Raw genomic sequence first — 15,399 nt, forward strand, 5'->3', positions numbered from 1 at the left:
TGCTCATGTCCATTCTATTCTAGGTAGGTGCATGCGCGCCCACGTGCACAGTCGTTGGGGACTTTTCTCTTAGCAGTATCCATAGGGTCGGCTGCAGTGACCCTCTGACTGCTGCAGTCATGCGTCGGTATATCAAGCGCCACCGATCCTACGTCTTCTCAGTTCCTTCTTGCCGGCAATTCCGACAGAGGGCAGGAGGGCGATTATGGAATGGACATGAGCAACACATCTCGAAGAATAATAGCTACACAACGTAGGTAGCCTTTTTTCTTCTTTGAGTGCTTGCTCATGTTGATTCCATTCTAGGTGACTCACAAGCAGTATCCTTGCAGGTGGGCTCAGAGTTCACAGTCTAGAGCAGTGCTCACCAACCAGTCGATTGCGATCTCCAGCAGCAGAGTGAGGATCCCTGCCTGCCCCAGCCCCACGCTGCTCCAGGAAGCGGCCAGCACAGCCCCAGGTGCAGAGGACAGGGACACATCACCTCAATATTAGTGCATGTAACAAAATTCATGTGGTGGGGGTGGGGCCAAGGGGTTCGGAGTGTGGAAGGGGACTCAGGGCTGGGGCAGAGGGTTGGGATGTGTGGTGGGTGAGGGCTCCGGCTGGGGGGGCGGGCTCTGGCGTGGGGCTGGGGATGAGGGGTTTGGGGTTGCATGCTGCCCGGGGCTGTGATGGGGAGAGAGAACCCCCCCAGTTCTCTCTCCATGCAGCAGCACCTGGGCTGTGGGGGAGGGGTGCCTCTCCTTCAACCGTGACAGATCCGGGTCAGGGCTGGGTTGGGGCCTGCCTAGCAGGGCCTGATGGTTAGACGCCCAAAATTGCAGGCTGGCTGTCGAATAAATTTTCCTACCAAACAAGTCCAACTCTTGGCATCTTTATTTTTGGGTATGCCACTGGCCTTTTGTTGACAGCAGATACTACCAGGGACCCTGCTGGAGGGTGGGTATACAGATATTCAAATCCCTTTGCCGGGCTATAATATTTATTTTTTGCTTTTTTGGAGGTAGACTGAATGGAAGAGGTAATTTTCAGGACCCCTGGGAGAATGGGCATTACAACCCCGGCTAGGGTGGAGGAGGGTATGACATTGAAGAGGTCACTGGATTCCTCTGCTAGCTCCTCGACCTCCAAGTTCAGGTTAGCAGCTACCCTTTTGAGCAGGGCCCTGTGCTCTTTGAAGTCATCAGGGGGGGCTGCTTGCTTGTGAGGGACTCGCCACCGCCTCACCGAGACAACGAAGAAGACTATAGAGCAGGGGGTGGGGCAGCTTCCTCTTGCCTGCCTGGGGACGGCTCCTTGGGCATTGGGGCCCATTGCGACACTCCCGCAACAGACTCAGCACCATGCTCTGATACCCGTGCTGGTTGGTCCAAAGGCAGTTTGTCTGATGAGGCCTGAGAGGAATGGTGGAAGTACAGGACCGGCATGACAGGTACACTCCATGGACTCCAGTACTGCCACTGCGGGCCACTGCCCCTGCTGCTGCTGCCAGAGCTGTGCCTGTCTCCTAGGTGATGGGTTGAACTCTCCCTCCGACTCGGATCACTGCCCTTCCGGTGACCAGAGCAGAGCCATAGATACCTGAGTCTGTCGGCTGACCCTCGTCAGCAACCAGTAAGGAAAGGGCAAGGAATGGTGCCTGCCCAAAGAGCAGTACCAGTGAGTCGGAGACCAGTGCCACGACCAGGAACGATCCCGCACCATGGGGGATCAATGCCAGGGGGACGGCCTAGGCAATGGGGATCTGCGCCATGGCAATGTCTGGTGGGAGGCCTGGCAGTACCATGGGTAAGGGGATTGGCATCACGACTCGGGTGTCCCATGCCTTGTAGGTGGCAATCTTGGTGTTAGGGACCTGGGTCTTCTAACCAGAGACTGAGGCTGCAGTGCCAGGGTCCTAGGCCACGATGACAGGGATTGACACCTGTGGTCCAGGGACGCTCCATTGCTTTAGAGGGAGGTCCGGGCCTTAACTGAGTTCATCACCTGGCTTGGCATCTGCAGTGCTGGATGGCCTACTTGTTCCTTGGCTGGCGGGGGCACCTCAGGCACAGGTGGCCCTACGAGCAGCCGGGATCCCCTGCAGCCCCCAGGAGTCAGATCCCTAGCTGGACTAGGGGGTCCGACCACAGCAGTACCCTAGCGTAGCTCTGGGGTGGGCACGTGGCCTAACACAGGTCCTTTGCCCAAAGCCCCCTTGTCCTACAGTGCTGACAGGCCCTTGGGCTTCAGACGCTTCTTGAGCGCCAGCGAGGGGGAATGGTGCCAGGCAGGTTCCAATGCCGGCGGTGCACTGTGCACCGATGCCGAAATAGTAGGTGTGGAGTCCGATCGGGAGTGCTCCAAGGCAGGACGAAGCAGAGTCTCCATGAGGAGGGCCTTCAAGTGGATATCCTGCTCCTTTTGAGTTCAAGGGCGAAAGTTTTTGAAGATCCTGCACTTGCCTTTTCTGTGGGATTCCCCCAGACATTTAAACAGCTATCGTGGGGGTCACTAATGGGCATCGGCTGGGTACATGATGAACATGGCTTAAAGCCTGTGGAACAGGGCCTGCCCTGTTCCACAGCAAAGTCCCAGCCAGGACTCTAACTACTGAAACTATTAGCTAACACTTAACTTAATAGCCAGACTAAGTACCTAACAACTAACTACAAAGGAGACACAACAATGGGGTGAAAGAGCCGCTAATACTCTTGCGATGCAAGACAAGGCGCTCCAACCGTCACAGGCAGTAAGAAGGAACAGAGAGTGCGTAGGGTCAGCGGCGCCCGATACACTGATGCATGAGCGCGGCACTCAAGGGGTTCATATTGGAAAATCCCGGGAAAGTGGGTGCCCACCCATTGCTAAAGGCCTCTCCCCCAGCCTAGCGGGAGGGACCACTGGACCCAGGGACCAACTGATTACAGGGGACAACTAATGACAAACATGCATGGGAGTGACGGTCAAAGGTTCAAAATAAGGATACCGGATGAGGACACCGAGCAGAGAACCCGAGACAGTGCCCACTGCTCCTCAAAGCTGTTGAGGGAGCCAGCGGACGCTGCCCAGTGGAACTCTGCCCGGATGCGTGAAACTAGGGAGGAACGGAAATAGGCCCCGCAGTCGCAGAGCATCCCCTCGTCCAACATCCTCCTCCTGGTATTGTAGATGGAGACTTTGGCCAGAGCCAGGAGGAGGTTGACGAGCAGGTCTCATGACCTCAACAAGAGGTTCTGGAGGAGCCGGAATAGGGGCTGCAACCTGGCGCACTCAAGATAGGCGTGCGCCAGGTTCTCCCTCATGCCGCTAAAGGGGCAGGCCTCAGGTATAGGGGTGAACCGCGCCAGGTGCACACCTGTGCTCACGGCTCCATGAAGGAGCCGCCAACTAATGTCCCCGGCAGGCCGTGGGACCAAGGTGGAATAAAGGCTGGCCCACTGGGGCTCCTCACCCTCTTTAGGTGGAAGATAGTCCTGCCATTTGGTGTCGGGGCGGGACAAAAGGGTGAGGAAATGTAATGTATGGAGCACGAGCATGTATAGATGGTTTCTGGGCGCGGTTCGAAACCGGACCAGCTGCAGGGTGTGCAGCCAGCTCGGAGTGTAGGAGCGGGGAGGCCGGGGCGGCTCGCGGAGTAGGGGCCCGAGAAAAATGTCCGGAGGGCCAGGGGTGAGAGGTGGGCAGGGAGCGCCCTCTCACAGGGCTCGCCGCAGGAAAGCGAGAGAATCAGGTGACAAGGCGGCCTTCACCTCCCGGAGTACGCGCCTAGGGGTCGGAAGGGTGGAAAGTTCCATGCGTCGTCCGAGCACGCGGGGCTCCACCCAATCCCCCGTCATAGTCCAGGAGGTCTCCGACTCTGGTGGTTTCTGCCAGGACCAACCTCCGACACACCGCGGGAGACTCCGCCACCTGCACACGGAGATCGAGGTTGTGTAGCAGGGCCTCCGAGAAAAGCTTCCAAGTCCGGAGGAGGTCCTGGTAGAAGACCGGCAGCTCGGAGAGGTCTCGCGGAAGGCCTCTCAGATGGAGAAAAAAAGGAGGTGCTGCAGCCGACCCTACAGATACAGCTAAGGCAAAAGTCTCCAACAAACTGTTCACATGGGCGTGCCACACCTAGAATAGAATTGAAGAACTATAGTGCACCCTGCTATCATACACTAGATGTTCAGCAGTGCACTTTGACATACACCCATTTCAAACAGCAGGACATAAAAGTATACTACAGAATTTTTTTTTAAGAGTGTGATAGCCAAGTCCAAACGACCAGCTAATGCACTACAAGCTAGTGTGCAGCAGATTCATAACCTGGCTTGCTGCTCAACTAACACTCTGCATAGACAAGCTTTCGTGTTTTCAGGAGTGCACCCTTATAATATGGTAGTTTTTATACATATTTTTATGCTGCTGAACTATTCTCATATGGTTAATTTAAAATAAGTAGCAAGGTGCACTACAGTTTCACACCCTGACTTGCTACACACTAACTCTCCATGTAAATGGTCTAGGTCAGATATTTCAAAATTCTAGCAACACACGAGTTTCCAAAAGGCATGAAATTTACCTGTGCAAATCAAATCAAAATTGATAAAGCTAAAATCTGATCCATCGTTTGTCACTGTCCCTGAAAAATATTTTTTAAATGCTTTCAACTTCTTCTGCTACCCCAGCTATTTTATGCTTTACTGCCTCATTATCTTTTTGGATGTGCTAACAGCTTGCATGATAATATACAAAGTAGATGGCTGTGAAACATCACTTGACGTGATTCCAGACTACATGCTGGGTCAGATTCTCAGTTGATGTAAATCAGCATAACTCTGTTGAAGTAAGTAAAGTTATGCTGATTAAACTCCAGTTGGGGATCTGGCCACCTGAAAGGACAATTCATTGGCTCAGGTTAATAAAGTTACTTCCATTCGGTAGTAAATTGCAATTATACTTTTAAATTGACGAAATAATAAATAATACTTAGTAGTATTCATCAGATGTTCTCAAAGCAACATTTTACAAGAGTATATTATTTTCCACATTTTTAGGATGATTAAACTTTGGCACATTTTAGATGGAAAATTCATAAGAAAATTAAACTAGATGTACCATAGAGAGGCAAAACTCTGTTGCTGGTTTCTCAGTTCTCATGTTTTGTCATGGCATATAGGAAATTGCATTTCCTAGAATTTATACACTGCAATCCAAATATACTATATAATCAAATGGTATTTATTTTATTTATATATTTAGATTTATAAAAATGATAAAAATGGGCATCTAATTACCCTTGATAAAACATTTTTATTTATAAAAATAAACACACACTAAGTAAATGTCATAGTGAATGGTTTCCAGAAATCCAGTCACTCAGTTAATCTGTAACTAAAACTGCAGTTATAATTGCCAAGAATTTTCTAAAACTTGCCAAAAAGAGGTCTCCTTCCCAGCCTGTAGCAATTGGCATTTAAAATCCACAGAATTCTAGGGTACCTAAACATGCTGGGCCAGCTCCTTAGCTGAACAGAGCTCTGACAATTTATATCAACTGAAGATTTGGCCCTCTGACAGTAACAATGGAAACCAAGAGATCCAGCACTAAGGGTGAATGGATGGTCCATTATTCTCTCTTTCTTAAAGTATACAAAAAAATCATTCCAAAATGTAAATTCTAATTTTAATTGAAAGAAGGAAAAAAATACAGAGCTGTCTGAACATACCAATTTAGTATTGCTGAAATCCTTCTCCATATTGTCTGCTATGTTTTGTAGTGCCTGCAATTGTATATCCATTTCCTGCAGCTTTTTACAAAAGTGTTCTTTGCTAATTATTTTGGGTGATAGTCCTGTAGAGTGAATGATCCTGACATCCTCATGCAACAGGTTCCAGGTTAGATTGTGTCTACCAGCAAGTGATTTTATATCCCTTTCTTGCACTGGGAACAGATCATTTTGATGGTCATCTCAAAATAATAATAAAAAAGAACACACACAATACAGTGAACTGTAAATATTTCAATAACGGGTACATGTGTATCAGTTATGTTGATGTTTTTGGTGTGGATTGGAAGAATGCAGGGTCCATCCCTATAGGAGTCATACTGTAAATGGTCCTTCTGTGAATAAATCTCCCCCATCCTACTTGGAGAATGGGATCAGTCACCACTTCCTGCATCCCAGGACCTGCAGAAGATCTGGTGATCTGTGTTAGAAGGGAGGGCTGGGAGATGCACAGTGTCCCCATCTCCCTGGCAAGCGGTGGTAATTCTGCAAAAACATAATGCAGGTTGTAACTGCATGAACCTTCTGATAGACGCCACCTTCCCCTCTACAGTATTGAATATCATGGCAGTGTGGCTCTGCTGCAGGAGGATGGCATTATGGAGAATGGTGAAGAATCACAGAATCTCTCAGGAAGAGACATGACCTCGAAGAGAAAGAGAAAGCACAGGGGAATTCTGCAGAATTTCTTAGGAGGGATGGCCTCTAAGGTGGGGGAAAGACAGAAGGTCTCTTGTGTGGAAGTGCAACAATGCTATAATGTTATAAGTGCTATAATGAAGGATTTTTGTGAGCAATTATTTTCAACTAAAAGAATAAAAATAGAAGAGTAAATAAGTGATTGTTACCTTTTCTCTGAAATTCATTAGGTGGAATTGCATTGGTAACAGAAGCTGCCATGTGATGCAGCTTTGCAGAAGATGGAACTTCAAAGTTCTCCTGTTGTGTGGTAACCATCTCTTCTGTAGACTCAGCTATAGTAGGCAAATCCTTCAAGAGATCATTGTCTTCAATGTCAATCACATTGATATATGTGTGTCCAATCTGAACCACAGCAGAAAAAATTTAAAGGAATTATACAATATGTATTTTGGGTAGTACTATGGCTAACTGTCCTCTTTTCTAATCCATTGTCTTTGGTTTTTGAATTGAAATAGATAATTGTTTATTTCAAAGACTAGATAACAGTCATTTTTCTATAAAGTTTCATGCAATCAACTCATGCTGATGAGACGAACCCAAACTAACACAACTGGTTACATACAGCATGTTATAACTGTATTATCAGAAAATATTTCTGAGTACTAACCAAATCAGGTGCAGTATCAGACCCAGAGGATGGTAAAAGTCTCTCCCCTACTTCTGTATGGAACCTGAAGTTTAAGTACATGTCTGGTGGCAACATCTGAGGAACTCTTGAAGCCAGATGTTCTATGAGAAAGGAAATAATGGTTAGGAATACAACATACAGTAAATATCCCTGGCATATTAGAAAAACGATTTGGAAACAGATTCCACTAACTCAATCAAGGAAAGCTTCTGTTATCCTTTGACCAGAATAAAGTGACATGCTATGCTATATTGTTGTTTAATAATTATTCACAATAAAACGGATTATTACAACATTATTTTTCATTTTGGTGATAATCAACAAAAATTTAAAAAATCAGTAATATCAAAGAAACTGTGAACTTCTATTAGTTTCCAGAAACAGTTCTTCAATTAAATAGTTAAAAAGCCCAAACCTGATACTTGCTCTAAAACTCATAAGAACACATTGTTAGCAAAAACCGTAGCACGCATCTTCGTAATGCATTAAATTATTAGATGGTGGAATGGTTTCGCGAGAAAAGTGGCACTGTCAAAATTAAGCACATGTGGGGAACAATCATGCGCTGGAAGGGGGAAGTACCTAGGTAATTTAATGGATCTCTTCCACCTCTAATTTCTAGGGGTCTAGGCTAGATTAATAAAATTATAGCAATAATCCTTTTGTTGTCTGTAAATTCTAATGGAAGATGTAGCACAGCTTTGTGGCTAAAAGGATATTTCCATTACAAATCTCATTTTCAAGGTCTTATATTTGGCAAAAACCAAATAAAAAAAATTCTCCTGCAGAGCCAATTTGCACAAAAGAGAAGTATTTTTATCATAAAGAACAAATCAGATTCTATTCTGCAGAAAAATCTTGCTTGAAAAATCACGGCCAGATCAGGGGAAAAATTGTTCCTGCCAGTAAGTGGAAAAACTGAGTCAGGCAGCCTGCTCAGATATGGAGCGACTGGGAAATGACAGATATGCATAAAACCACAAAAGTATCTGCTAATGCAGGAGAACAAAAATGTGGACTATAGAGTCATGAAATGCAGTCTCAATCAACATTTTCATATCACGAATCACTGTTATTTAGTTAGATTTTAAGAACAATTGGACTAAAATTAATGTCTTCTTCATGATATTCTCCACTAGGTACTGAAAACATCATATAATGCAAAAGTGTATACAGAAAACCCATGCAATCCACAGAATGACAAAGAAAGGCAGAAGGCACACCTGTTGAAGGAACAGAGGCGATACGTTGGTTTTTACTAAGTTCAGAAGCTATGTCTTCAGAGCCAGTTTCTATATCCTGATATGACTTGAGAACTTGAATGGTATGAAAAAATAAAATCAAAATGGATTACTAGAACAGGAAAAATGTTACAGTTGGGAGAGCAGAAACCCATACAGAAAACATTTGCTTACTATCCATTAACAGAAACTATATAAGAAAAAGGAAGTAACCAGATTCTAATGCCTAAGATCTAAATCTTAGTTCTAAACTGCTAAATCTAAGCCATAATGTGGACAAAATGCCAAATGAAATCAACAGGAGTATTTCCAGAGAAAAGACTTTGGGATCTGGTCCTCAGGAAAAAACTGACAATCGCTTTATGTTAAGAAGAGATTTTGCATTTTTATTTGAATATCTGTAGGAACAGGAATTTCTATCGTTTTATTATTTATTTAAAATAAGAAAAGATTAAAATACCAAAAAATATAACAAGGTAGTCAATATTTTTAAGCTTTTTTGATTATAAAAATGAGCAAATACTGCAATACACAAAAGCAGATCTGGAAAACAACTGATTGCAAGAGTGTAAAACAAATAGCACAAACAGATTATAGGTGGCATTTTACCCGGATCTGTATTTGTGCTTGCATCTTGAGTTTCTGCGGGTTTTTTCCTTGTGGAAGCCATGCAGTGTAGACCTGCTGAAGTAGTAACAGCCTCTCCCACTGTGTCTAAAATGGGGAAACACATAATCATTGTCCTCTATTAGAGCAAGAATTATTTTTAAAGAAAAATATACCATAAACTAGCCATTTCAGAATGAAACAAACTAAATAACTGCTGTAATTGTATTTATCTGTTCTACAGTTTTTAAATTAGAAAAAAGTCAACTATTATTTCAGTAAGCATGCTTTATAAAAATATTGGTGGTGCCCAATTTAAGACCTAATGTAAAGGATCCAACTCCACTGAAATCTATGTGGTTGTACCTACTTAAACCAAGCCTGAATTTGGCCTAGTAAATTTTAAATGAGATATCTTTTTATATAATAAAATTTTGTACTTGTCTCATGTTTTAAAGAAAAAGTGTGTGTGTGTGTGTGTGTGTGTGTGTTTTATTTTTGGCTTGTATTTCGACAAGGCAATCACCTATTTCTCCAATACCCCAGGTCAGGGAATAGATTTTTCCTCTCTTTTTGCTCCTAGCAATACTAAGTCTGATATTGAATTAGTTAGTTGGAAGGAAGGATATCAGCCACATTTTCCCCCACGTGCACTTTTGACAGGTTAGAGAAGAGATCATTTTCAGAATAACCTGGGCAATTTGCTCCCAGAGGCACCTTATATTCCACGTAATCAAAATTTTCATTTAAATAAAAGTGGAGTAATATCTATTTTATTTAAACTACAGAAATTTGTTATAAACCTTGAAAAATATATTTTCTAACTGTTTTTTCCCAACAAGTACAGGTAGTGTAATCACTGCAATGAACACCTAATTTTCCATTCTTTTCTTTTTCTCTCTCTTTTGCAATATTCTAGGACAGAAACAATACAGGGACAATTTATACAATTATAAACAATACAGTGATCTCATTTACTCTCATGTAAACCTGGAGTAACTCCATTCACTTCAGTGGAGCTATTCTGAGTGCACATTTATGTGTAACCGAGGTCAGAATCCAGCCCACAGACCCTAAATCTGTGAGGCATTGTTTGTTTGGTTGTTTTGGGAGTACCCTTCAAAACTCCAGTGCCATGAAAGAGGACTAGACTTATGGTTTCAACTCATCATGCATTAATAGAGATTGTCATGATTTTATTGGGGAGATCTTGCAAGCCATGATGGTGTTCGCTACTCTACACTGCATGATTTGAGATGTTGCATCTTGATGTTGTCATGTCTTCATTATGCTCAGCAAGGCAAAGAGTTAAACATATCAACCTAGGAACTCAGAATTTAACCAGTTAGTTCTTTCTGTGACATCTGACAACATTTTGAAAAAAAAAGATAGAGTTCATGACTTTAGACATGATTTTTTTTTAAAACACGAATGTACATACCAAGTGAAATGACAAAATCATCTCCAAGATAATGGCTGGATTCTGCTTGCTGATCCTAATATGAGAAAAATGTGATCAAACCAGTGTTACAGGATTTCCTGATGCTGTCAACTTTTAAATAAAGTTATGCTTCCTTTGAGCAATAATTTTAAAACTCATTAGAAAACATACTTTCCCCACTCTTCTTCTTTAATTCTGGTATTATTCCTGTACTGAAGTGGCAGTAGGCAGCCATGCAACTCCCTCAACTAAATTTATATTTTAAAACTTCTAGGGATTTTTGAAAGAAATATTTAGGCTGCTCCTCATAACAACAGAGGTCACTTTGGGCAATTTTTTTTCATTTTAACTAATCCGAGTTTAATATAGTTCTTTACAGATCTTTACATACATATAGGCCTACCAGCCGGTCATCAATTTTAAATGCCATTAGGAGGCATTTGAAAACAAAAGGACAGGGCTACACAATCGCTACACATTCCTCACATACATGCAACAGTTCTCCAAAGCTGCAATGTATCCTTACAACCAAATATTGAGGGTTCTGTCAAAGTGGTACATAAACTGACCTTCCTACATGGAGGCAGATTCTTACATCAATGTCATTTCCAACCTCTGCTTGGCCTGAGGATTAAAAATCCAGAGACCAAACTTGACAAGATTAGGCTGCTGGTATGCTGAGACCACTACCTACCATGCTGATCAGTACTGCTTAATTGTTTCCTTGTACTGCCCCTTCTGTCTGTTTCTACTCATCTGTTGTCTCTTATCTTATACTTAAGTTTGCAAAAAGGGACTATCTTTTTTGTTAAATGTCTGCACAATGCCTGATCACTTATTATTATTATTATACTTGGACCTTGGTCTATGGAAGCAAAGCACTACCCTCCAAGGGCCATTTTCTACAACCCTAATTCACTCTACATAGCACTTATTCACATAAATACTCCCATTGATTTCAATACGACAATTTGAATAAGTGCCACTCAGGGAAAGTAAAGTTTGCAGAATCTGGTCCTAATCCATCTTCCTAATTTCTTTTAACCGTAACGATCCTGTCACAATGGTTAAATTAATGAATGTAGTGATCAGTTAAAACAACAGTAATACCAGGTGGTTTAGCTTCTAGGCAAAACAGATAATGAGAACATCTTATTAGTGCTCCAAAATCTACACGGATTACTAATTCAAATCTAGGTACAATTTATGCTCCTGGTCTTTTATCTATTAAGCCTTACATGTGAGCTATACACCACCTCTCTCTCTGTCTGCACCCTGAGTGGCAGTTGCATTTGGGTATGGACACTGAAGCAACTGGGCCCCAGGGCAGGACTTGTAAGCTCCAAGAGCAGAGCATTCCTGAAGAATTTGCTATTTACTAATATTCACCCGAGCCAAAGTCTTCCCACCCCACGGTAAGGATGCAGGGACTAGAACCCAGGTCTGCTGAGCCTGGGACAGCCAATGTTCCCAGAGGATAACCAGGAGGACATGCAGAGCACACCCAGGAAGCACTGTGGAGAACAGGCGCCACAGGAAGTACCACCCAAAGGACCCATCGTAACAGTACACTGAAGCCCTCTGATGGGCCAACCATCCTAATAAACTGTGGAGGGTGCCCCAAAAAATTGTCTCAGCAACCACACAGGCTTTGGGCCTGCTGCGACTCTGGACCTCACCTCATCTCCTGATCTCTCATCCCAGCCTGACTTTAACCCTGACTCTTGCTTCCTGACTCCAGCTGGGTGCTACTTCTGATCTCCAGTCTCCAACTCCAGCCTGACTCTGATCCTGATTCCTGTCTCTTGATTCTAGCTTGGTACTATCACTGATCTCTGGTCTCCAGCTCTGGCCTGACTTTGACCCTGATTCCTGCCTCCTTATTCTAGCCAGGTACTACCTGTGGTCTCTGACCCTGGCCCGACTTCAGCCGACTCTTGCTTATTGAACCGGGCTTACAGACTACTGTCCCTGACATGTAGACACCAGCCCAGTCGTGACTGCTAGGCCAGACCACCCACAGAGTGCTATACAAGAATTCTCTTTGCTCTGGCTTTCCCCTACTTGTGCTATGGAATGCTCTAAGCCAGTTGAGTGGTTCTCAGCTGGGGGTCTGTGGCCCCCCACAGGGCTGAAGCCCTGATCCCCACCAGTGTCCCTCAGGAGGCTGAAGCCCCAATCCCCACCAGTGAGCCCCGCGAGGCTGAAACCAGGACTCCTGGGAGGCGCAGGGCTGAACCCCCAATATGGGCTGAAGCCAGAAGGTGCGGGACTGAATCCCTGAGCCCTGGTGCTCCCTGTGGGGCAGAAGCCCATGGGCTGAGTTGGGGACATGGAGGGCATTCCTCCCCGACAAAACTGCAGCACAAGAGCACAGCAGTTCCGGGGACAGCTCCACACCTCCCACCTAATTTCCTTTCCCCACCCCCGGCCAGGTCAGAGATCGGAAGCCAGAGCCTGTGTAGTAGCAAAAACAGCTCCCTGACAGAAGAATTTCCTATCTAGGTTGTACTGAGCATGCTCACCCAAACTGAGCTGGCTCAGAAGGTAACTGCTATTGGTGGGAAAATGTGCCGGCTGCTGTTTTTGCCATCACACCAGGCCATGCGGGGCAGCTGCTGATCTAGCTGGTGCCATGGAGCAGGCAGCCGCAACGTTTCCTCCTCTCCTGCTGGTGCCCCAGGTTGAAGCTGCTCCTCAGCTCCCAGCCCTTTTTGCTTATGCAGATGCAGCTGGTAAGAGCCGTCTGTATGGAGAGACCCAGCTCTGTGGCTGACAGACTCCTCCGGGAACAGGGACTGCAGGGGAGCCCTCCTAGCACACAGCCTCTAATACCCCTCTCCCTACACCCTGAGCTACCTCCCTACCCACACACAGACACAGCTACCCTCTCCCGGCATCCTGAGCTACCCCCCTGCCCCCACGAAGCCCCTAGCCACCCCTCTCCCTGCACCCACAGCAACCCCGTGTGCACACAGCCCCAGCTACCCCTTCTCCGTACCTTGAGCTACCCCCTCCCTCCACCTAAGCTGTTTTCAAACTTTTTTAAGTTATAATTTTTGGTTGCACCTCTCCACACCCAAACCCAGACAGGCTGGGTGGCCAGCTGAGGTGAGTCGGGGGTGGAGGTGGCTCTCCATCCCTGGACCCCACCATGTGGAGGTGGCTCGAGCCCTTCTCGACCCTGCCCCCGCAAAACAGAAGTCAAACTACGCCTATGCTCAAGGCCCCTGCCCTGAAGGCTGCACCCCTGCTGGGCACTGGAGTTTTTATAGCCTGTTGATGGGGGCCTCCAAGAGAAAAAGTTTGAGACCCCCCTACTCTAAGCAATATGAACTAGACTGCTTTTTAAATAAATTGTGGAGAAGAGCCTTGCTATCCCCCATTCTTTGTGAGGAACTGCTCTATTTCTAAATCATATAAAGGAAACACACAGCAGTACAGTGCTGCGTGCCTTAAAAATACGCATAATAAAATAGCAAATGGTACCACCACACTTAAGCAAGATCTACAGTTTGTACAGTTTTAAATAAAAATGACCTAGAAAACATTAGTGAATTTCTGGACAAGTGATTATAAATGTGATAGGAATGCTATGGAATAAATAACCAGTTAAATAAGAATTATAATCACTATGGGGATTTTCATCAGTACAAGCCAACAAAGAATTTTTTTATGGATTGCAACTCCCCTTGATTGTGCAAAAAAACCCTCATCCTCAGAAAGAGGAATAGCTCATGTCCCAATTTTATAGGACTGGTATGTCAACATTACAGAAATTATTTCATGTGGGTACCTGACAGGAGTAATGAAAATACCCTGAAGAATTTCTTTTGGTAAAAGAGGGCTTTATCTCTGGTTTAAAGGAAAATGCAAGTGTGCAAGTAAAAAAAGGTACATGAGATCACTGCAGAGGGGTGGGCAAACTTTTTGGCCCGAGGGCCACATTGGAATTGTGAAACAGTATGGAGGGCTGGGTAGGGAAGGCTGTACCTCCCCAAACAGCCTGGCTCCCACCCCCATCAACCCCCTCTCGCTTCCCGCTCCCTGACTGCCCCCCTCAGAACTCCTGACCCATCCAACCCGCCCTGCTCCTTGTCCCCTGACCACCCCCTCCCGGAACCCCCCATTCCTAACTGCTCCCCACAGGAGTGCACACCCTATCCAATCCCCACTGCTCCATGTCCCCTGAGTGCACCCCGGGACCCTGTCCCTAACTGCCCCCCAAGAACCCTCCCCCATCCAACTGCTCCCTGTCCCCTGACTGCCCCCCGGGACCTCCTGCCCCTTATCCAACCCCCCCTCCCTCTTACCCTTACCATGCCACTCAGAGCCGCACGACAGGCTTATTGGAAAGCCTGGGAGATGGATGGGCGCAAGCTACACTGCTCACATAGTGACATGGCTGAGGCAGAGGGGGGACAGCGGGGGAGTGGCTAGCCTCCCCGGCCAGGAGCTCAGGGGCCGGGCAGGACAGTCCCACGGGCCGGATGTGGCCCGCGGGTCATAGTTTGCCCACCTCTGTGCTAGAAAGAGTGGGAGGAGGTATTTAGCAGAGTTTGGTTTATATTGTGTTTGCTTGTTGCTTCTCTGGTATCATTATTTTAAAAATCAATAAAAAAAAAGGAAGAAAATAATTATTTTCTTATACCTGTATCTCAGTTTCAAAAACTTTCTCTATATCATCAGTACCAATAATGGAGTCATCTGGGCGGAATGTCACACTTGCTTTTTTCTTGTCCTCCTTCTCTTTTATCTGTTTTTCAGCACGTCTCTTTTGCCTGTCAACATATCAGTGAGAAATCACAATTTAACTTCACTCTGATAATAGAAACATCAATCATTCTTTCTAATAAGCAAGAAAGAACACAATAACCTTCTTCTTAAGAAATATATTAGGTGTTTGAGTAAAGAGAGTTAACTGCTGTTCCATTTAAACTAATTAAAAACGTAAGTATCTACACTATTTAAGGTGTTCATAAAATATTTAATAGTAACACAAACTTATTCACATATTCGAATCAAAAT

At 45.1% G+C, this 15,399-nt stretch overlaps 1 protein-coding gene across 1 annotated transcript in view; it reads right to left on the minus strand.

Annotated features, from left to right (window-relative positions):
• The window catches only part of CPLANE1 (ciliogenesis and planar polarity effector complex subunit 1), a 181,289-nt gene that overhangs the window by 33,571 nt on the left and 132,319 nt on the right, over positions 1 to 15,399 (minus strand). Inside the window, exons 37-43 of the mRNA XM_077816770.1 lie at positions 15,023 to 15,152; positions 10,372 to 10,426; positions 8,934 to 9,038; positions 8,307 to 8,399; positions 7,063 to 7,184; positions 6,602 to 6,797; positions 5,694 to 5,935 (exon numbers count right to left, since the gene is read on the minus strand). Coding sequence (XP_077672896.1) covers positions 5,694 to 5,935; positions 6,602 to 6,797; positions 7,063 to 7,184; positions 8,307 to 8,399; positions 8,934 to 9,038; positions 10,372 to 10,426; positions 15,023 to 15,152 — 943 coding nt within the window. The remainder of the gene's footprint in view (positions 1 to 5,693; positions 5,936 to 6,601; positions 6,798 to 7,062; positions 7,185 to 8,306; positions 8,400 to 8,933; positions 9,039 to 10,371; positions 10,427 to 15,022; positions 15,153 to 15,399) is intronic.

Source organism: Eretmochelys imbricata, chromosome 5, assembly GCF_965152235.1.
Source record: "Eretmochelys imbricata isolate rEreImb1 chromosome 5, rEreImb1.hap1, whole genome shotgun sequence".
In the NCBI taxonomy this organism is placed as follows: Eukaryota; Metazoa; Chordata; order Testudines; family Cheloniidae; genus Eretmochelys; species Eretmochelys imbricata.